We start from the raw sequence: 22574 nt of genomic DNA on the forward strand, positions 1-22574 counted from the left end.
TCATGGACTTTAAATGTATATGTTTTTTACAAATATTGATTCATAATTTTAGGTTACTGGATTACAAAAAGGAAATAAATATTTGTATCGAGTATCTGCAGAAAATGAAGCTGGTGTTTCAGATCCATCTGAAATTCTTGGTCCTCTAACTGCTGATGATACTTTTGGTAAATGGATATATATTTTTTATTATTTTTTTTAGATTTGGAAATAGCACATAACTACTTTGTAATATGAGGGACTTAAATATAGTACTAGGAACTCATTATTTCTTCTTTTTTGGTAGTTGAACCAACAATGGATTTGAGTGCATTTAAAGATGGTCTAGAAATCATTGTCCCGAATCCTATCAAGATCCTGGTTCCAAGTACAGGCTATCCAAGGCCAACTGCAACCTGGTCTCTAGGAGAAAAAGTACTAGAAGAAGGAGATCGTGTGAAAATGAAAACCTTATCAGCCTATGCCGAACTCGTCATTTCTCCAAGTGAACGTCCAGACAAGGGCATTTATACCCTGAAACTGGAAAATCCTGTGAAGGCAATTTCTGGAGAAATTGATGTCAATGTGATTGGTAAGGAATTAAACTTTTATTACCTATAGTGACTTAACAGAATTAGCAAATATTGGTTCAAACTATTTATGATACTGTCTTCTGACTGCATTTATTCAGCTCCCCCAAGTGCACCCAAAGAACTGAAGTTTGGTGACATAACCAAGGACTCAGTCCATTTGACTTGGGAACCACCAGATGATGATGGAGGAAGTCCACTAACGGGATATGTTGTCGAAAAGCGAGAAGTCAGTCGGAAAACATGGACTAAAGTGAGTTTTTAGTAGTGATGCACTAGCTTCAGAAGAGAGAATGGGGAATCCCAGAATTCTGGGATGCCATGAAAAGTTTTTATGTCTTACTTTTACCGTGCTAAAAATGCTTTTATAAATGCATTGATGCTAATGCTTCCTAAGGTAGTTCAACCAAGATTTTATACAATTGCCTCATTTTGTGAGCCTTATCAAAGTTTCAACTAAGTTTGTTAAAAAATAAGAAAAAAATAAAACAAAAACAAAAAACAGCTTAACTACTTACTTAGTACCTGATAGGTACCCACTATGCCCTTATTATGCTGTAAGCTGTTCTGAGAATATTAAGTACTTAACTCCCTGATGGTCATAACTTCTTCTCAGTCTACTAGATTACCCTAGTTGGTCTAATCTGCCAATTTTTTCTCCTCGTTACTACTTTCGCCTTGATTTAAAATCATATTTCTAATAACCAAGCTGGCAGAAGAAAAATCAACTCCTTATTTGCCACCTTCTCAGTGTGTACAAACTGAAACAGCTTCACCTTATATTAAGGATCAAAAATATAGCGTCCTACTTCGCAAATTTTCCCTAATATTAAATAAATAATCCTTAGCATTGAGAACAGCTTCCATTTGTATCCCTGCTCATGGTTAAAAAGAATTTTTTTGACTTGGACAAAGCATTTTTGGGAAACAACTAATTAACTATATTTCTTTGTCCCAGGTTATGGACTTTGTGACTGACTTAGAATTCACAGTTCCTGATCTTGTTCAAGGAAAAGAATATTTATTTAAAGTCTGTGCTCGTAACAAGTGTGGCCCTGGAGAACCTGCGTATGTCGATGAACCTATAAATATGTCAGCTCCTGCAAGTGAGTCCACTCTTTAAGATTTCTCACTTAGCCTCTTGTTACCTGTTTCAAGCTTCTAGATTTGGGGTTGAAAGTATGGGGTAAAGGCACAGGTTGTCAATATGATGATTTCATAGATGGCCTATCTAAGACTGACTCTCTTTGAAATGTCATAGCGGTACCTGACCCACCAGAGAATGTTAAATGGAGAGATCCAACAGCCAAGAGCATCTTCCTAACATGGGATCCACCTAAACATGATGGTGGTTCACGAATCAAAGGATATTTAGTTGAAAAATGTCCACGTGGTTCTGATCGATGGGTTGCCTGTGGAGAACCAGTTCCAGAAACAAAGTATGTTTTAAATTATTTGGCACAAGAATAAATGTTTACTCTTATTAAAATGAGCTTTCTCAATAAGAGGGAAGATGAATAAATAAATAAATAAGCAAAAAAATAAATAAATAAAATGAGCTTTCTTTTAAGAAAATCTAAATATTAAGTTTTTTCCCACTGAGGATCCCCTGTGGTGCCTAATTTTAAAAAGTGCACTGCTGAACTTACTCCATACTCAAGATTTTCTTTAGTTACAATACTAAAGCAATCCAGAATTGACTTAAAGAATACTGTTAGATCAGGAATATGCATTTTGGAAATATTATGAACACTACACAGTGGAACAGATTATGTGCATTTTAGTGAAATATCCCATTTTGTTTTCTGAAAGAATGGAAGTAACAGGTCTTGAAGAAGGCAAATGGTACGCCTACCGCGTCAAGGCCTTGAACCGGCTAGGTGCTAGCAAACCCAGCAAACCCACGGATGAAATCCAGGCTGTGGACACGCAGGGTATTTATTTTTGGTTTTGTTTCTTAGTTTGTTCTAGCAACCAGACCTCTGACTTTACTCTGCTGAACTTGCTAACATCGTAAATAATCTTTTCCTAATTCAGAGGCTCCAGAAATTTTCCTCGACGTGAAGCTCCTTGCCGGCCTCACTGTAAAAGCAGGAACTAAGATTGAACTTCCTGCCACGGTCACTGGAAAACCTGAACCTCAGATAACTTGGACGAAGGCTGATATAGTTCTGAAGCCAGACAAAAGAATCACCATTGAAAACGTGCCTAGGAAATCCACAGTGACTATCGTTGATAGTTTGAGAAGCGACACTGGTACATACATCATCGAGGCTGTGAACGTCTGTGGTCGGGCCACCGCTGTGGTGGAAGTGAATGTCCTAGGTAGGGAGGCTCTCATTTTAAAAAATAGGCAAACTTGTTAGAGCTACCTTTTAAAATGAAACATCTTTTAAATGTTTTTTATCTTTCTGCCTGTGTAATGTCATCCACAGATAAGCCCGGACCACCGGCTGCTTTTGACATCACAGATGTGACTAACGAGTCATGTCTTCTGACATGGAACCCCCCACGAGACGATGGTGGATCTAAAGTCACAAACTATGTTGTGGAGAAAAAAGCGACAGACAGTGAAGTATGGCACAAGCTCTCATCTACTGTCAAGGATACAAGCTTCAAGGCCACCAAATTAATACCCAATAAAGAATACATCTTCAGAGTTGCTGCAGAAAACATGTATGGTGTTGGTGAGCCAGCTCAAGCCGCTCCAATAACAGCCAAATTTCAGTTTGGTAAGTTTCTCATTAATTAGTTGGGGGGGGGGTTAAAAAGGATGCTTGTATCAAACTTAGATTTAAGTGTCATATTTATATATAGGACATATAACACATATCATTATCCTGTCTATAGATCCACCTGGACCTCCAACTCGCCTAGAACCTTCTGATATCACTAAAGATGCAGTGACTCTCACATGGTGCGAGCCAGATGATGATGGTGGCAGCCCAATCACTGGATACTGGATTGAAAGATTAGATCCTGATACTGATAAATGGGTTCGATGCAATAAAATGCCAGTAAAGGATACAACATACAGGTATGCCCAAAATCTCCATCAATTTTCATTTTTTAGTATTTCTTTTGATTATACATGATTATATATTACTAAAATTTTTTAATTATTTTTAATTATATTTCCCATTAGCACATAATTTCTTTTTTTATTATTAAGTGAGAGGCAGGGAGGCAGAGAGACAGACTCCCACATGCGCCCCAACTGGGATCCACCCAGCAAGCCCACTAGGGAGCAATGTTCTACCCATCTGGGGCCGCTGCTCCATTGCTTGGCAACCAAGCTATTTTAGTGCCTGAGGCGAGGCCATGGTGCCATCCTCAGCATCTGAGGCCAACTTGCTTGAATGAGCCATGGCTGCAGGAGGGGAAGAGAGAGATAGAAAGAAGGGAGAGGTATAGAGGAAAAAGATGCTCACTTCTCCCATGTGCCCTACTGGGAATCAAAGCCAGGACTTCCACAACCACATAATTTCAAAAATTATATAAGTTCCAACCAAGGCCACATTTCATAATTTACTAAAAAATATTAACTTTCTGGATGTTTCCAAGTGTTTGGTCTTCTAGTATATTAAGATAATGATCATTATTACAATATTATAATTAGGTTCTACATTTTAGCTAAGACTAAATTGTGTGACAGTTGAAAAGCAACTTTAAAATTATTGGAATATTTTCAGTAAAATTTCTAAATAAGTTTTTGAAAATTTAATAAAGTAGCCTCCTCTATGTAAAACAGAGGTTTCCACTTCTTATCATGGCATTCAATTGGCACTTTGTTCCCATTTCAGAGTGAAAGGTCTCACCAATAAGAAGAAATATAGATTCCGTGTGTTGGCTGAAAATCTTGCTGGACCTGGAAAACCAAGTAGATCGACTGAACCAATCTTAATAAAGGATCCCATTGGTATTATTTATATATTTCTTGTTATTCTTTTTGAAACTTATATAACCTTATTTTTGACAAACCTGAATAATTTCTTTTCATTGGCTTGCAGATCCTCCATGGCCCCCTGGAAAGCCAACTGTGAAAGATATAGGCAAAACATCATTAACATTGACTTGGACAAAGCCAGAACACGATGGAGGGGCAAAGATTGAGTCTTATGTCATTGAAATGCTAAAGACTGGGACAGATGAGTGGGTTCGAGTGGCTGAAGGAGTTCCCACCACTCAGCATTTGCTCCCGGGGCTCATGGAAGGGCAGGAATACTCATTCCGAGTTAGAGCTGTGAACAAGGCCGGGGAAAGTGAACCCAGTGAACCCAGTGACCCTGTGCTTTGTCGGGAGAAGCTATGTAAGTAATTCTTGATGTTTAGGAATATAAATTCTTCTAAAGTATACCTGAGAACTATATTATGAGAAAATATGAAAAACTCATTACTAGATTATTTCATCTTTGCTCTATGATTTCTTAGTGACTACCAGAAAATTTAGTAAAAACTGAATATTGGGCAATAAAACATTAAATTTGTTTTTTTTATTCTTCTTTAGATCCTCCATCACCACCTCGCTGGCTTGAAGTTATTAATATCACAAAAAATACAGCAGACCTAAAGTGGACAGTTCCTGAGAAAGATGGAGGATCCCCCATCACCAACTACATCGTGGAAAAGAGAGATGTGAGGCGAAAAGGCTGGCAAACAGTAGACACCACTGTCAAGGACACCAAGTGCACAGTAACCCCACTGACAGAGGGCGCTTTATATGTGTTCCGAGTTGCTGCAGAAAATGCCGTAGGACAAAGTGACTACTGTGAAATTGAGGACTCCGTCCTGGCCAAAGACACCTTTAGTATGCTCTCCAAATCCTTATGACTCCCCATTTGTAGTGGATTATCACTGTTCCCCCTGGTTTTTCTAACCACTGAATATTTTGTTTTCAGCCACCCCTGGACCACCCTATGCTCTGACAGTTGTTGATGTAACAAAACGACATGTTGACCTGAAGTGGGAACCACCTAAAAATGATGGTGGAAGACCAATACAAAGGTAGACTTTTTAATTAATGCATAAGGAGTAATTTACAAATGGCTGAAAATTCTTAACTTTGTTTTTTTCTATTAATGCTAATGAAATGCTTTGTTATTTCAACAGATATATCATTGAGAAGAAAGAAAAGTTAGGTACCCGTTGGGTGAAAGCTGGAAAGACCTCAGGACCTGACTGTAACTTCAGAGTAACTGACGTCATTGAAGGCACAGAAGTCCAGTTTCAGGTTCGGGCAGAAAATGAAGCTGGAGTTGGTCACCCAAGTGAACCCACAGAAATCCTGTCGATTGAAGATCCAACAAGTAAGTGGTGCTGACTATGCATAGAATATTGTCTAGAGCACTGTTTCTCAACTGCTGGGATGCAGACCAGAGCCATTCCATCAGAAATTTTGTGCCGGTCCATGAAAGAATTAACCACCCTAATGTAGTACATACGAGGATTATAAACCCAATGATCTTAGTTGGATTCGCTTATGCTCAGGATGATTTCTACCTTAGCAGTCCCTGAACTAACTTTCCTATTTTCACCAGTCCCCAAGTGTAAAAAGGTTGAAAGCCACTGGACTAGAGCATAATGATGAGATAGTTGTGGATGAGAATGTTTCACTCTTTTTCCAGATCCTCCTTCACCTCCCCTTGACCTGCATGTGACTGACGCTGGAAGAAAACACATCGCCATTGCTTGGAAGCCTCCAGAGAAAAATGGTGGAAGCCCTATCATAGGATACCATGTTGAAATGTGTCCAGTAGGCACTGAGAAATGGATGCGAGTTAATTCTCGCCCCATAAAAGATTTGAAATTCAAGGTTGATGAAGGTGTTGTTCCTGACAAGGAGTACGTCCTGCGAGTGAGAGCTGTCAATGCCGTGGGTGTCAGTGAGCCATCCGAGATCTCTGAAAATGTGGTTGCCAAAGACCCAGACTGTAAGAACACAGTTTATTTTATAATTAATAGAACCGGCTTTACTCGTGCATTGCATTTGGACACACTCTTCCATCTTCTTTTGGATTATGTCTTACAGGCAAGCCAACAATTGATCTGGAGACTCATGACATTGTTGTTATTGAAGGTGAAAAATTAAGCATCCCTGTTCCCTTCAGAGCTGTCCCAGTTCCAACCGTTAGTTGGCATAAAGATGGCAAAGAAGTTAAAGCAAGTGATAGATTAACGATGAAGAGCGATCACATCTCTGCACTCCTTGAAGTCCCCAAGAGTGTCCATGCAGATGCTGGAGTTTACACCATTACAGTGGAGAATAATCTTGGCTCGGCAACAGCCTCAGTCAACGTCAAAGTCATAGGTAAGCATTCTTTGATAAAACACCAAACATTCTCCACATGTTGGGAAAATCAGTTAATTTTGCAATTAAAGTATAAATGGCTTCATGAATTGGCCATTTGTAAACTAAATGTCCTTTTAGATTAATTTCTTCCAATGAGAAGCAAAACGATTGTAAAGAGGCAATATAGCATACCCAAAGAATATTAACATAACCAATATTCCTTTGTTAATTGTATTCACATCTTATTCATAGTGTTCTCACCAGAAGTAGTAACATTTTCTGCCCCCTCCTCCCACACAGACTGATCGTGTTTGGAAATTTAGGAACCATTTTTATGGAACAAAGATTCAGGGAGAGCTACTCGAATTTAGTAGTTGGGGGCCAAGGATACCAAAGGGCCTGCAGTGTAGGGACACTCCTGCACATCAAAGACATCCCACCCAAATAAATAAAATACATAGTCCCACTTAGAGAAAAAATATACTAGTAGTGTGCTGACTTTTCAAATTACAATAGTAATTACAAATTTTATTTCTAATAGGTTTACCTGGACCATGCAAAGATATTAAAGCAAGTGAGGTGACCAAGAGCTCTTGTAAATTAACCTGGGAACCTCCAGAATATGATGGTGGAAGCCCAGTTCTTCATTATGTCCTGGAACGCAGAGAAGCTGGGAGGAGGACATATATACCAGTCATGTCTGGTGAGAATAAACTGGCCTGGACTGTAAAAGATCTCATACCAAATGGTGAATACTTCTTCCGGGTTAAAGCTGTCAACAAGATTGGTGGAGGCGAATATATTGAACTGAAAAATCCAGTCATTGCTCAAGATGCAAAGCGTAAGTTAGAGCATGAATGTAGTATAGCCAGGAATTAATGTGCAATTTATTTTAAGAAAATGGACTACTCTATATTAACCATTTTTCTCTTGCTCTTCAGAACCCCCTGATCCGCCTGTAGATGTTGAAGTTAATAATCCTACAGCTGAGGCAATGACTATTACATGGAAACCACCTTTGTTTGATGGAGGGAGCAAGATAATGGGTTACATTATAGAGAAGATTGCTAAGGGTGAAGAAAGGTGGAAGAGATGCAATGACCACCTGGTACCAGTTCTGACCTACACAGCAAAAGGACTTGAAGAGGGAAAAGAATACCAATTCCGTGTGCGAGCAGAAAATGCTGCCGGCATTGGTGAACCTTCTAGGGCCACTCCTCCAACCAAAGCTGTAGATCCTATTGGTAAGTTTTGTTTAATGGAGTTTGTATTTTCCCAGAATAAAATAAATGAGAATAATGTTTTAGCAGATATTTTTATCAGAATTAAAAACAATTACTGTTTTTAATCATTGCAGATGCTCCTAAAGTCATTATGAGAACAAGCCTAGAAGTAAAACGAGGTGATGAAATAGTACTTGATGCAACAATTTCTGGGTCGCCTTACCCAACTATTACATGGCTGAAGGATGAAAGCATTATCACACCAGAAGAAATTAAGAAGCGAGTAGCACCCACAGTTAGGAAGAAGAAGGGTGAAGTTCAGGAAGAAGAACCATTTGTCCTGTCTCTGACGGAGCGTTTGAGTATCAACAATAGTAAAAAAGGAGAATCTCAGCTACGTGTCCGAGACTCTCTTCGACCTGACCACGGCCTGTATATGATCAAAGCTGAAAATGACCACGGTACTGCAAAAGTTCCTTGTACTGTCAGTGTGCTGGGTAAGTACTTACAACTCCCCCTCTCAATGGATGACAATCTATCTAAGAGTTTTAGTAAGACAAAAATAAAGTTTTGGGCAGCAGTTAAAAGAAGTGGGAAATAGTTTCAGCAAGGTATCCTCATTGCCATTTTTTTTTTCTCCTGGCTGTGTAAAAGAAATCAACCCACCTTGTTATTGATTAGCTAATGTGATACAAAGACAGACAGACATAGGAAAAACAAAATTTTATGTAAAAGAACATACTAACATTTATATTTTCTGTTGCAACTGTTTTTCTACACAACGTTTTAATCATGACTCTCTTTTGAAATATTAGATACACCAGGACCACCAATCAACTTTGTATTTGAAGATGTTAGAAAGACCTCAGTCCTCTGCAAATGGGAACCACCCCTTGATGATGGTGGCAGTGAAATTATAAACTACACTTTGGAAAAGAAAGATAAAACAAAACCTGACTCAGAATGGATTATTATCACTTCAACACTCAGACATTGCAAATATTCAGTGACAAAATTGATAGAAGGAAAAGAATACCTCTTCCGTGTAAGAGCTGAAAATAGGTTTGGGGCTGGACCACCTTGTATATCAAAACCACTTACAGCTAAAGATCCATTTGGTAGGTTTCTTTAGCATCTAAATTTTGCTTTTTATCATTGCATTTGTATATACATTGTCACAGCTTGTAAATTTGAATTTTTATGCTGTACTAGGGAATTAATTCAAATATGCTCTTTTTTAAAAATCAGAACCACCTGATGCCCCTGAGAAGCCCATTGTGGAAGATGTTACCAGCAACAGTATGCTAGTGACATGGAATGAACCAAAGGATAACGGAAGTCCCATCTTGGGTTACTGGCTTGAAAAACGTGAAGTTAATAGTACACATTGGTCTCGTGTCAACAGAAACCTTCTGAATGCTTTGAAGACCAATGTCGAAGGCCTGTTAGAAGGACTCACATATGTCTTCAGAGTATGTGCCGAAAATGCAGCTGGACCTGGAAAGTTCAGTCCTCCTTCAGATCCTAAAACGGCACGTGACCCAATCTGTAAGTAATTCCTTAAGAAGAAAGTGGGGTAGAACATGGTGGTCATAAATAACATATATATGTTAAATAACATATATAATATAGATAATACTCTTACATACTTGAAAGTTGTTAAGACAGCAAATCTTAAATATCATCACTACAAAAAGAGTAATTGAGTGAAGGAATGGAGGTGCTAACTAATCTTATTATTGTAATTATTTCACAATATGCCGTGTTGTATACCCTAACCCGACATATATGTCAATAGTCAATATGTTATATAATACATCAGTTATATTTCAACAAAGCTGGAAAAACCAAACAAAATACTAGCAAGGACTATGGACATATATTGAGGTTACAATGTAAACTTTTAAACATCTTTTTATATAACTTAAAATTTTGTTTCACAAAACAGTACTTACCCACATTACATACAATGCACTGTGGGGGGGAAAGTGGGGTTGGTAAGCTACTGCACATTTTACAACTCTCAGTGAGGTTTGATTTGTATATCTTCATTCATTCTAGCTCCCCCTGGACCACCTGTCCCAAGAGTCGCTGACACAAGCTCCACAACTATTGAACTAGAATGGGAACCCCCAGTTTTCAACGGTGGTGGGGAAATTATTGGCTACTTTGTTGATAAGCAGCTGGTTGGCACAAATGAATGGTCACGCTGCACAGAGAAGATGATCAAGGTCCGTAAGTACACTGTCAAAGAAATCCGAGAGGGTGCTGATTATAAACTTCGAGTGAGTGCCGTCAATGCTGCAGGTGAAGGACCGCCTGGAGAAACACAGCCTGTTACTGTGGCTGAACCCCAAGGTACTTAAAAGTTGTTTGATACAGATTATGGCTATTTTTTCAGTATGGGTGGGGATTTTTTCATCTTTCTTGAGCTAATGTATGACCATTCTCTTTCAACAGAGCCTCCAACTGTGGAACTAGAAGTTTCTGTTACGACTGGAATACAAATAATGGCTGGAAAGACACTCCGAATTCCAGCTGTGGTAACTGGCCGTCCGGTGCCTACAAGAGTATGGACCATAGATGAAGGAGAGCTGGATAAAGACCGTGTTGTAATAGAGGACGTTGGAACCAAATCTGAACTAATTATCAAGGAAGCATTGAGAAAAGATCATGGCAGATATGTGATTACAGCTACCAATAACTGTGGTTCCAAATCTGCAGCAGTCAGGGTGGAAGTTTTTGGTAAAGACTGTTACATAGATTTTTATAGGATTTTCTTAAGTGATACTATCTTATTAGATTGATTCTCTCTCTCTCTCTTTCTCTCTTTTTCAGATGTCCCTGGTCCAGTTGTTGACTTAAAACCTGTCGTAACAAACAGAAAGATGTGTCTGCTGAACTGGGGTGATCCGGAAGATGATGGAGGAAGTGAAATCACAGGCTTTATTATTGAAAGGAAAGATGCCAAGATGCATACTTGGAGACAACCAATAGAGACTGACAGATCTAAATGTGATATCACAGGTCTCCTTGAGGGACAAGAGTATAAGTTCCGTGTGTTTGCCAAGAACAAGTTTGGATGTGGCCCTCCTGTTGAAATAGGACCAATTCTTGCAGTTGATCCACTAGGTAAAAGAGAAGGTTTTTGTTGTGTTTATAAAGTAAATACTATGTGTTTCTAGTTATGGTATTTATTCATTAAGCCTATGACTTAACACTCCCAACCTTCTCAAGATCTATAGCTAGAGAGTAATAAGAAAGGTGAACCAAATAACTACTAGCAACATTAAGAATGCTATATTTTCTATAATATCAATATAATTTCAGGCTCACTGTAATTTTTAGACAAAACCATCACCACATCCCCAAAAAAGAAACAAAATTATATCCTATGCTGCTATTGTAACAGCTTATTTCAGAATTTTCTCTATAGTTCAGGCTGGGTCAGAGGATTGAACAGATCTGGGCTTCCACTACAAAGCTCTGCTTCTGCTTGCAATAAGTCATTAAGAGTGGATTGGATCTAGTTTTCCCATTTAAAGCTTATTCTTTTGGTTTTGTCCCTCGGGATACCAAACTACAGCAGCATTACATAAATTCTCTTTTCATCCCATTTTATTTTATTTATTTATTTTTAAGTGAGAGAAAGGGAGATAGTGAGACAAACTCCTGCATGCGCCCCAACCAAGATTTACCTGACAACCCCCATCTGAGACTGATGCTAGGGAACTGAGCTATTTTTAATGCCTGAGGGTGACATGCTCAGACCAACCAAGCTATCCTCAGCAAGCAACCTGGGCCAATGCTCAATTGAGCCACTGGCTGCAGGAGGGGAAGAGGGATAGAAGGAGGAGAGGAAGGAAGAGATGGAGGGAGAAAAAAGCAGATGATCACTTCTCCTGTGTGCCTTGACCGGGAATCAAACCTGGGACATCTATATGCTGGGCCAACAACCTATCCACTGAGCCACAGTCAGGGCCTCCACCCCATTTTAAACCACACACTGGATGCAACATGACTCAAAGTGTGCTCAGTAGATATATCCATTGTCTGTTAGTAAAAGAGAAAGCTTTCAGTTGGTCATTCAAAGCAAAATGTCACAGACCTGCTTTCCTAGTTCATTAAAATTGGTAGCCTCCCTAGTGAGAGATAAAATATCTAAAATGCTAAATGTAAAAAAGTATACATGTCCTCATTTTATTTTTAATCAATAATCTTGATGCTAAAGTTTACTAAGAAAAATTCTGCCTGTATGAATGCCTATAATTCTGGTAGCTGAGATGTTTTGAGAAGGATTTTAAAGATGGATGTTACAAAGATTAGGCCAAACTGAAACTTATTTTTCACATAATTAATTTGAAGTAAAATATTTCTTATATGATTTATTTCATACTTGTCATTTCAACTTGCTCCTGGTTAAAGGTCCTCCAACATCTCCTGAGAGGTTGACATATACAGAAAGGACGAAGTCCACTATCACCCTTGACTGGAAAGAGCCCCGCAGTGATGGTGGCAGCCCCATCCAAGGCTACATTATCGAAAAGCGGCGACACGACAAACCTGACTTTGAAAGAGTTAACAAGCGGCTCTGCCCAACCACATCTTTTCTGGTTGACAATCTTGATGAACACCAAATGTATGAGTTCCGTGTCAAAGCTGTCAATGAAATTGGTGAAAGTGAACCATCCCTGCCTCTGAATGTGGTCATACAAGATGATGAAGGTGTGGAATCTGAAAATAATCATTTTAATGCAATTTACAGCATTGCTGTTAACTCATAGGTTAAGCACATATCCTTATGACTTTGCTATTTTTTTTTCTCTTTCCCTTCTTTTTGCAGTGCCTCCAACTATTAAATTGCGCTTGTCTGTTCGAGGAGACACTATCAAGGTTAAGGCAGGAGAACCTGTTAACATTCCCGCAGATGTGACAGGCCTTCCAATGCCTAAGATTGAGTGGTCCAAGAATGACACCGTGATTGAAAAATCCACTGATGCACTAATGATGACCAAAGAAGAAGTATCCCGAACTGAGGCAAAGACTGAAGTTAGCATTCCCAAAGCTGTTCGTGAAGACAAAGGCACTTACACAATCACGGCTTCCAATCGCCTTGGCACAGTCTACCGAAATGTTCATGTTGAAGTATACGGTAAGTAACATACTTTCTTTTACCAAAACAAAATCCAGTGTCTGGTAAGAATTCCCCTCTCAGTCTCCTCTTTTGGTTCCTTTCCAGATCGTCCAGCCCCACCAAGAAATCTTGCTGTTACTGACATTAAAGCTGAATCTTGCTATTTGACATGGGATGCCCCTCTAGACAATGGTGGCAGTGAAATCACCCATTATGTCATTGACAAACGTGATGCAAGTAGGAAGAAAACTGAATGGGAAGAAGTCACCAACACTGCTGTAGAGAAGAGATATGGGGTAAACTCTTAAATATTTTGTTATACACATTAAAAGGGTAAGACCTTGAATAAACACCATTCTAACATAACCTTAAAATTTAATGATTAAACTCAAAATCACACAAAAAAAATTTTGTTATAGTTTTTAGCATCATGCACATAAGGCCTCTTGGTAAATACAATTATTTGATGACACACAGTCTCTTTTCCTAGAGAGATCTACTCTTAGGTACAATAAACTTACATATTCTCATTTTTAAAAAGGCTTTCTCCATATTAGAGTTTACATATTTTAAAACTATATATTTGTTTGAGTTTATAGACTTATTTCTTTTTATAGCCTTCCTTACCAAGAAACTAATTTTAAGATAAGTAAAAATCAACATGACTTTATTATTTTTAAGAAGTTCTTATTCATCTGATTTCTAGATCTGGAAACTTATTCCCAATGGTCAGTATGAATTCCGAGTCAGGGCAGTGAATAAATATGGAACCAGTGATGAATGCAAAACAGATAAAGTGGTCATTCAAGATCCTTATCGCGTTCCTGGACCTCCAGGAAAACCAAAAGTTTTAGAGCGCACCAAGGGGTCGATGCTAGTGAGCTGGACTCCTCCTTTGGACAATGGTGGCTCTCCAATTACTGGCTATTGGCTGGAGAAGAGAGAAGAAGGAAGTCCCTACTGGGCACGTGTTAGCAGAGCACCGATAACCAAAGTGGGATTTAAAGGAGTTTTGGAATTTAATGTTCCCCGTTTAATTGAAGACTCTAAATACCAGTTCAGAGCAATGGCAATAAATGCTGTAGGAATTGGCCCTCCCAGTGAACCATCAGATCCAGCTATTGCAGGAGATCCTATATGTAAGTATGCTTCCATTGCTGGAATTTATAAAGGGCAAAACCACTAAATAGATAATTCTGCTTTTAAATTTCTTGTATTTTTCTATGCCAAACTATTTTATTTATTAAAGTTAAAAGATTCATACTTACAGAGACTATTTGAAGTGCATATGTATATGTGTATATATATACAAATACTATGTACAACTATCTATATATATATATATGTACACACACACACACACACATATATGCACACAAACATTAGACCATATGGTTTTTGAATTCTTGGATTAAACCTATTATTTTTATGAGAAATCACAATAATAATGACCCTGGATTATAAACTCCTCCCTGCTCCCATACCTTAATAAACCCCTATCTCATTAAATACTTTAAAAATCTGTCTCCCTCACTAAACAATCAGAGTCTCCAGTAGGAGTTTAACAAAAAGTAAAATACTGTTAACTTTTTAGTAATATTTACTGAATTATGAAATTCTCAAGAACAGTCTGTGGGGGCAAATAAAAGAAAAAAATACTTCTCTGAGCAGATCAGTTCAAAAATCAGAATATCATGGCCTTAATGATTAATTGTATTTACTGCATAATATATCCGATTAGAATTCTCTGTAGAAAAATATTAAGGTATTTGTTTTAAAGAGGAATTAAAATACTCTAAGTTGTATATAAATCATATGTATAAAGTGAAATAGTAGCCATTCATTCACTTAGCAAGCTAATACTGAACATGTGCTGTGTGCAAGTAACTGTACTGTTCACTGAAGAGGGAAGCACTATGGTTAAAAAAAATGAAGAATGGAAAAGAATTTCTGTAATTGAAAACCACTGTCAAAGTGTAAAGTATTGTTATCTGATTATTATAGACAATGACTGTACAGGGCATTAAAATTAGTTTGTGTTCAGAGGATACCAGCTAATCAACTATTGATGAAATTATTTTTTATTTTAATTTTATGGTGAATTAAATATTACAGTATCTCTTCAAAGTGATTGCAAACGTAAAATAGCTTTTCACCAATCATGTGTAAATAGAATACAGATCTATCTAGGGATAGTGAGTAGTCTTTCTAATTCAAGTTATTTGTTTGCTTTTTTTGTTTTTGAATTAATGTTAATGAAAATAGACTTTCTAATATTTCTCTTCTCTAGAAGGTGATCTATTCTTTTGGCATTCCTATTTTTGTATTCTCATAGATTAAAAAAAATATGATCATTTATAGTAAGACATTGCTATAGTATATAAAACTAGTATTCCATTAGCTTCAAAACTTTGTGTTTTTTCTCTTACTAGATCCACCTGGGCCACCTTCCTGCCCAGAGGTAAAAGATAAAACAAAGTCAAGCATCTCACTAGCATGGAAACCCCCAGCCAAAGATGGTGGCAGTCCAATTAAGGGATACATTGTAGAAATGCAAGAAGAAGGTACTACCGATTGGAAAAGAGTAAATGAACCAGACGCACTTCTAACTGCCTGTGAATGTGTGGTGCCGAATTTGAAAGAACTCAGAAAGTACAAGTTCAGAGTGAAAGCTGTCAATGAAGCTGGTGAATCTGAACCAAGCGATACGACTGGAGAGATCATTGCCACTGATATTCAAGGTACTAGTCCCTATTCCATTTATGTATTCATCTTTTGATCTTATTATGAAATTGACTAATTGACTGAAGGTATGTAAATTATGTTTTTTTAAGTATGGTGAACTGAATTCTGTTACTTTATTCCCGGTGTTAACAGAGGTACCAGAAGTTTACATTGACATTGGAGCACAGGACTGTCTGGTTTGTAAAGCTGGCTCACAGATTAAAATTCCTGCTGTCATCAAGGGACGCCCAACACCAAAATCATCTTGGGAATTTGATGGAAAGGCAAAGAAGGCAATGAAGGTAAAAAAAAAAAAAAAAAAGTTGTAATTTTCTGTGTCTCCTTTTGAATCACACTAGGAATATTTATATTACAACTGATGATCTTCTTTTCTAACAGGATGGAGTTCATGATATACCTGAAGATGCACAGGTAATAATAAAGTTGAAAAGATTCAGAATCTAGTTAATTTCAATACTGCTATTATTTCATTTAATGTATAACTACTGTGTTTTGGGGGGGGTTGTTTGTTTGTTTTTTACAGCTGGAGACTGCTGAAAACTCATCAATAATTATTATTCCGGAGTGTATACGATCTCATTCGGGCAAATACAGCATCACAGCCAAGAACAAAGCAGGACAAAAGACTGCAAGCTGCAGAGTTAAAGTCATGGGTAAGGAAGACTTTAAAAGTTACTATGGAATAAAAACAAATTATTTTTTAAAAGCAACATTGCTTATATTGTGATATGAATTCAACAGATGTACCAGGGCCACCCAAAGATCTGAAAGTCAGTGATGTTACAAGGGGTAGTTGCAGACTTTCATGGAAGATTCCAGATGATGATGGGGGAGACAGGATCAAAGGCTATGTTATTGAGAAGAAGACTGTGGATGGGAAAGCCTGGACTAAAGTCAATCCAAACTGTGGCAGCACCTCATTTGTAGTTCCTGATCTCATCTCTGAACAGCAGTACTTCTTCCGCGTACGTGCAGAAAACCGCTTTGGTATTGGTGCGCCTGTGGAAACCATTCAGAGGACCACTGCCAGAGATCCGATATGTAAGTTTTTAAATCTATGATTAAAATAACATCTCGCCTGGCCTGTGGTGGCGCAGTGGATAAAGCGTCGACTTGGAAATGCTGAGGTCGCCGGTTCGAAACCCTGGGCTTGCCTGGTCAAGGCACATATGGGAGTTGATGCTTCCAGCTCCTCCCCCCTTCTCTCTCTCTGTCTCTCTCTCCCTCTCTGTCTCTCTCTCCTCTCTAAAAATGAATAAATAAAGTAAAAAAAAAAAAAATTAAAATAACATCTCAAACTTGAAAAAAAGTATAGTTATGAAACAATACTTACTACTACTTCCTTTAACTATTTTTAAAGATCCTCCTGACCCTCCGATTAAACTCAAGATTGGCCTCATAACAAAGAGCACAGTACATTTGTCATGGAAACCCCCAAAGAATGATGGAGGCTCCCCTGTCACCCACTATATTGTTGAGTGCCTTGCCTGGGACCCTACTGGGACAAAGAAAGAAGCATGGAGACAGTGCAATAGGCGTGATGTGGAAGAGCTGGAATTTACTGTTGAAGACCTCACAGAGGGTGGAGAATATGAATTTAGAGTCAAAGCTGTCAATGCTGCAGGCGTCAGCAAACCTTCAACCACTGTTGGCCCTGTGATCATCAAAGACCAGACATGTAAGCACCAACATGTTAATAGAGAGCACCTTTTTCTGTGAATGTCTTTTAGATGTTTAATAATAGTCCAAAATAAAAAGAGACATGTCTATACATTGGGAAGCTACAATGGGTTGAGTGTGGACGTGGGCACATTATTCAATCACCCATTCCTTCAACTTCCGAAGAATTATTGTATTTCCTTACGCATGACCTTTTCCTTACTTAAAGATGATGTGTGGCATTTCCTTAAGAAAATTTTTCTCCATGCATGCTGTTTTACTTATCAGAAACCAGAGCACTTCCTCTGTGTGCTCCTCCAAAGGCGAAGAAAGCAGTCATTTATTTGTTCAGCAACTGCTGAGACCCATTTATCTTCACAATCTAGTTTCCTTTTCTCTGACAAAAAACCATATCCATTTTAATAGATAAAATATACATATCCATATGATAATAATTCTTCCTCTAATTATTGTTAACATCACTACTGCTGTGTATTTGTTCAATTCTCTCTTCTAAATTTAGGAGGGCTATAGTCACAACCCTATTTGTACATTCTTATACTAAATTTATGGAAAATGGAAATTTGCTTTGCCTCTACTAACAGTTACATTTCTTCAAAGGGACTTCATCTCAGAATTAACACAGTAGGTCCCTCATAACTACATAAATACTGAAGGGAATATCATGAAAGAACTCCCACGCCTAAGCTACTATAGTTTTCATTTCTCTCTGCCCTTTTTCAATACCTATATGCGTAATAATCCCCGGTAAGTGAGAGGCAATAGCTGTACAGAGCCACATGTAGATGAAGGATGATGACCACGTGTACCTGCTCCCCAAACTGGCGTACATTAGTTCAAGACAGATCTGTTCTTTCTATTGAGCTGCCTTACAAAGCCTGCCTATTATAGATCCAGATAGCTTTCTAATCACTGTGAATTCTGCTTTCTATCCTTCAGTGTTTTATGTTCCTAATGACAACTTTTTGTTTTTAATAATCTAGGTCCACCATCAATTATTCTGAAAGAATTCATGGAGGTTGAAGAAGGAACTGATGTTAGCATTGTGGCCAAAATTAAAGGTGTGCCGTTCCCAACACTGACGTGGTTTAAAGCTCCTCCGCTGAAGCCTGATAATAAAGAACCTGTCATCTATGACACCCATGTCAACAAACTGGTGGTGGATGACACTTGCACCTTAGTTATTCCCCAGTCGCGCAGAAGTGACACTGCCTTGTATACCATCACAGCTGTGAATAATCTGGGAACAGCCTCAAAGGAGATGAGACTGAATGTCCTTGGTAAAAATTGCATGGCTTTATGAAAACTACATGTTTTTCTGTTCACAAATATAATCTTTGGCTTTAAAATCATTTTACTGGCCCTGGCCGGTTGGCTCAGCGGTAGAGCGTCGGCCTAGCGTGCGGAGGACCCGGGTTCGATTCCCGGCCAGGGCACATAGGAGAAGCGCCCATTTGCTTCTCCACCCCTCCGCCGCGCTTTCCTCTCTGTCTCTCTCTTCCCCTCCTGCAGCCAAGGCTCCATTGGAGCAAAGATGGCCCGGGCGCTGGGCATGGCTCTGTGGCCTCTGCCTCAGGCGCTAGAGTGGCTCTGGTCGCAATACGGCGACGCCCAGGATGGGCAGAGCATCGCCCCCTGGGGGGCAGAGCACCGCCCCTGGTGGGCGTGCCGGGTGGATCCCGGTCGGGCGCATGCGGGAGTCTGTCTGACTGTCTCTCCCTGTTTCCAGCTTCAGAAAAATGAAGAAAAAAAAAAAATCATTTTACTAATAAAGTTTTCCCTTTTTATACCATTTTAGGTCGTCCTGGCCCTCCAGTGGGACCAATAAAGTTTGAATCTGTTTCAGCAGACCAAATGACATTATCTTGGCTTCCACCTAAAGATGACGGTGGGTCTAAGATTACTAACTATGTAATTGAGAAAAGAGAAGCTAATAGGAAAACCTGGGTACACGTCTCCAATGAACCCAAAGAGTGCACCTACACAGTTCCCAAATTGCTAGAAGGCCATGAGTATATATTCCGAATCATGGCGCAGAACAAATACGGAATTGGGGAGCCTCTTGACAGTGAACCTGAAACAGCAAGAAACCGCTTCTGTAAGTAGAACATGGTTCACATACAAAGTCATTTTTATTGGTATTTTTCATAATTTCTTATGAATCAATGTGATTCTTTTACACAGCTGTCCCTGGAGCGCCAGATAAACCAACAGTCAGCAGTGTGACTCGTAACTCCATGACTGTCAACTGGGAAGAGCCAGAATATGATGGAGGTTCTCCTGTGACAGGATACTGGCTAGAAATGAAAGACACCACTTCAAAGAGATGGAAGAGAGTTAACCGAGATCCTATCAAAGCCATGACTTTGGGCGTTTCTTATAAAGTGACTGGTCTTATTGAAGGCTCTGATTATCAGTTCCGTGTATATGCAATCAATGCTGCTGGTGTGGGTCCAGCAAGTCTGCCATCAGACCCAGTGACTGCTAGAGATCCAATTGGTAAGCCTTAAAATCATTTCTTTCTTTTTCTTTCCTCCAAAGTGTCATGGAAAAGTCATATTAATGTATACTGGTTCTTTCTAGCCCCTCCGGGTCCTCCATTTCCCCAAGTCACAGACTGGACTAAATCATCTGCTGATTTGGAGTGGTCTCCTCCACTAAAAGATGGTGGATCCAAAGTAACTGGATACATTGTTGAATATAAAGAAGAAGGAAAAGAAGAATGGGAAAAGGTAACTAAAACTTGGCATTATGAAAATGTACTATGAATAAACTAAAAATGTAGTAGTTCTTCTCAGACCCTTAACTTCTATCTGTATTTTTTAGATTAAGAAATTAGAAAAATAACATAATTATAACTGATAATCCAGACTTCTGTTATGTCAAAAATCTAATGAAAAGTTATATTATTGTTAACTTATCTTTGGTTATAAATCCTTAAAAAGTTAAATAAATGAACTTTACAGGTTTTTTTTAATCCTTTGACAATGATTTTAAAACATAATTTCTGGCAAAATATTCTATTCAGTTTTTACCTATAAGATTTTACCTCTATACCTATACTGGCAACAGTCTTTTCCCAAAGACTGTTAAATATGTCATTGGTTATACTTTAAAAAGTTATTAAAACAAGTAGCTACCAAGAACTATTCTAATTGTAAAACACTTTTGACTCTTCCTTAGGCTAAAGATAAAGAAGTGAGAGGAACAAAACTTGTTGTGACAGGATTAAAAGAAGGAGCATTCTATAAATTTAGAGTTAGAGCAGTCAACATTGCTGGCATTGGGGAACCTGGAGAAGTCACAGATGCCATTGAAATGAAGGACAGAATTGGTAATTAATACTTCTGTTACTTTTATATAGAATTATGTTTTGGGTTAGAAATGAAAATCACATTTGGAATTTTCAATTGTTTTCCAGTGTCACCTGATCTTCAGCTAGATGCTAGCGTCCGAGACAGAATTGTGGTGCATGCTGGAGGGGTGATCCGGATCATTGCCTATGTGTCTGGAAAGCCTCCTCCAACTGTCACCTGGAACATGAATGAAAAAGCATTACCTCCAGAAGCCACCATTGAGACCACAGCCATTAGCTCTTCCATGGTCATCAAGAATTGCCAGAGGAGCCACCAAGGTGTCTATTCTCTACTTGCCAAAAATGAAGGGGGAGAAAGGAAGAAGACAATTATCGTTGATGTATTAGGTAAATACTTTCAATCTGCCTGTGCAACTTAAAAATAACATTCTTATTTCATCTACAACAAAGCTATAATAGAAATAAAACTGTTACAAATATTTTCAAAAATAAGAAAAATCACATCCAATCTCATTGACCACTATTAGCATTTTTTTAAATTCTCTCCTTGCTTCTTTATCCTTGGGCACATTTTATATGGTTGTACTCCGACCATATAATTTTGTATGTTGACTTTGCCACCATAGCATTTACAATGCTATTATGCAGTTTTCATAAAAGTAACTTCCCTGCAAATGTACATGAATGTTTATACTAAGATTGACTATTTGCACATCATGGGATTGTATCTTAATTTGCTAATTATCATAATACTGCAAAAATCCCTTTGAAGGGTTTCTGTATTCTATTTGAAGAGAAGCATCATATTCTGTAATCAATATTGCATACACTGAATATAGTCACTGAATATAGAGTTGAACTCCACAGAGTTTTTCTATGCCTTCACTGGCTGCTTTATTCCAGTGAATTGCTCAGAAAGTGAAGCCCCCCCCCCCCCCCCCGCCCCTGCCAATCAGATCTCTCTCTCAGCATGTCTCTAGGCGCGACCATATTCCACAGCCAGTTTGTATGTGAAAATAATTGGTTCTCATTGAATATAATTAATGCTATGAAAACATGTTTTGGTTTCATTAGTGAAAATGGCATAAGGAAAAATATCTCAGTGAGCAGTAAGATTTTAGATTCGTTTCAAGCTACTAAACACCCCTTTGGCCAATGGCTATTATTTTAATTTGACAACTGGTATACTTCCAGGTTAAATTTCTATCTTAAAGGTCTTTCTGAGACTTGGCACCTCTTGTGCCTCATTGATTCACTGATGACCCAGAAATAACCCTTTCCCTTTGAAGAGTAAATTGGATACAAAAACATAGCCACGCTGTCACTCCTTACTCCCTTTGATCTCCCTCTAGGCATTCTCTTCCCAGCAGCTCGCTCCTATCCTACTCAACTCACAAATTACTAACAGAAAGAAAACAATTCCTCTTCCTTCAGCTTCTACTGACACAGTAGCAACCCATAACAGTTGCAAATCTACTTTATCTAAATATATGGGTGAAAACAGATACCAAGGGGAGGAAAACCAACTCAATAAATACAAAATCTTATTTTTTTCATAACATTTTTGTCCCTTTTAAAAACAGAGGATAACAAATATTGAGCCCTATAGTTCATTGAA

General features: G+C 38.4%; 1 protein-coding gene across 1 annotated transcript in view; it reads left to right on the forward strand.

Annotated features, from left to right (window-relative positions):
• TTN (titin) overlaps positions 1–22574 on the forward strand; it is a 284943-nt gene that overhangs the window by 192449 nt on the left and 69920 nt on the right. The window contains exons 207-246 of the mRNA XM_066233115.1: positions 53–167; positions 287–571; positions 671–822; positions 1528–1675; positions 1831–2008; positions 2382–2503; positions 2607–2894; positions 3005–3301; positions 3420–3606; positions 4373–4488; positions 4580–4879; positions 5077–5376; positions 5468–5573; positions 5679–5875; positions 6194–6499; positions 6598–6876; positions 7400–7699; positions 7800–8102; positions 8216–8578; positions 8897–9199; positions 9330–9629; positions 10143–10439; positions 10542–10826; positions 10920–11213; positions 12507–12806; positions 12925–13233; positions 13321–13511; positions 13922–14354; positions 15648–15956; positions 16093–16241; positions 16339–16371; positions 16484–16613; positions 16702–17001; positions 17321–17638; positions 18624–18920; positions 19439–19738; positions 19825–20139; positions 20224–20372; positions 20824–20974; positions 21062–21343. Of these exons, the coding sequence (XP_066089212.1) occupies positions 53–167; positions 287–571; positions 671–822; positions 1528–1675; positions 1831–2008; positions 2382–2503; positions 2607–2894; positions 3005–3301; positions 3420–3606; positions 4373–4488; positions 4580–4879; positions 5077–5376; positions 5468–5573; positions 5679–5875; positions 6194–6499; positions 6598–6876; positions 7400–7699; positions 7800–8102; positions 8216–8578; positions 8897–9199; positions 9330–9629; positions 10143–10439; positions 10542–10826; positions 10920–11213; positions 12507–12806; positions 12925–13233; positions 13321–13511; positions 13922–14354; positions 15648–15956; positions 16093–16241; positions 16339–16371; positions 16484–16613; positions 16702–17001; positions 17321–17638; positions 18624–18920; positions 19439–19738; positions 19825–20139; positions 20224–20372; positions 20824–20974; positions 21062–21343 (9787 nt within the window). The remainder of the gene's footprint in view (positions 1–52; positions 168–286; positions 572–670; positions 823–1527; positions 1676–1830; positions 2009–2381; positions 2504–2606; positions 2895–3004; positions 3302–3419; positions 3607–4372; positions 4489–4579; positions 4880–5076; positions 5377–5467; positions 5574–5678; positions 5876–6193; positions 6500–6597; positions 6877–7399; positions 7700–7799; positions 8103–8215; positions 8579–8896; positions 9200–9329; positions 9630–10142; positions 10440–10541; positions 10827–10919; positions 11214–12506; positions 12807–12924; positions 13234–13320; positions 13512–13921; positions 14355–15647; positions 15957–16092; positions 16242–16338; positions 16372–16483; positions 16614–16701; positions 17002–17320; positions 17639–18623; positions 18921–19438; positions 19739–19824; positions 20140–20223; positions 20373–20823; positions 20975–21061; positions 21344–22574) is intronic.

The sequence above is a fragment of the Saccopteryx bilineata genome, chromosome 5, assembly GCF_036850765.1.
Source record: "Saccopteryx bilineata isolate mSacBil1 chromosome 5, mSacBil1_pri_phased_curated, whole genome shotgun sequence".
Taxonomy (NCBI): Eukaryota; Metazoa; Chordata; class Mammalia; order Chiroptera; family Emballonuridae; genus Saccopteryx; species Saccopteryx bilineata.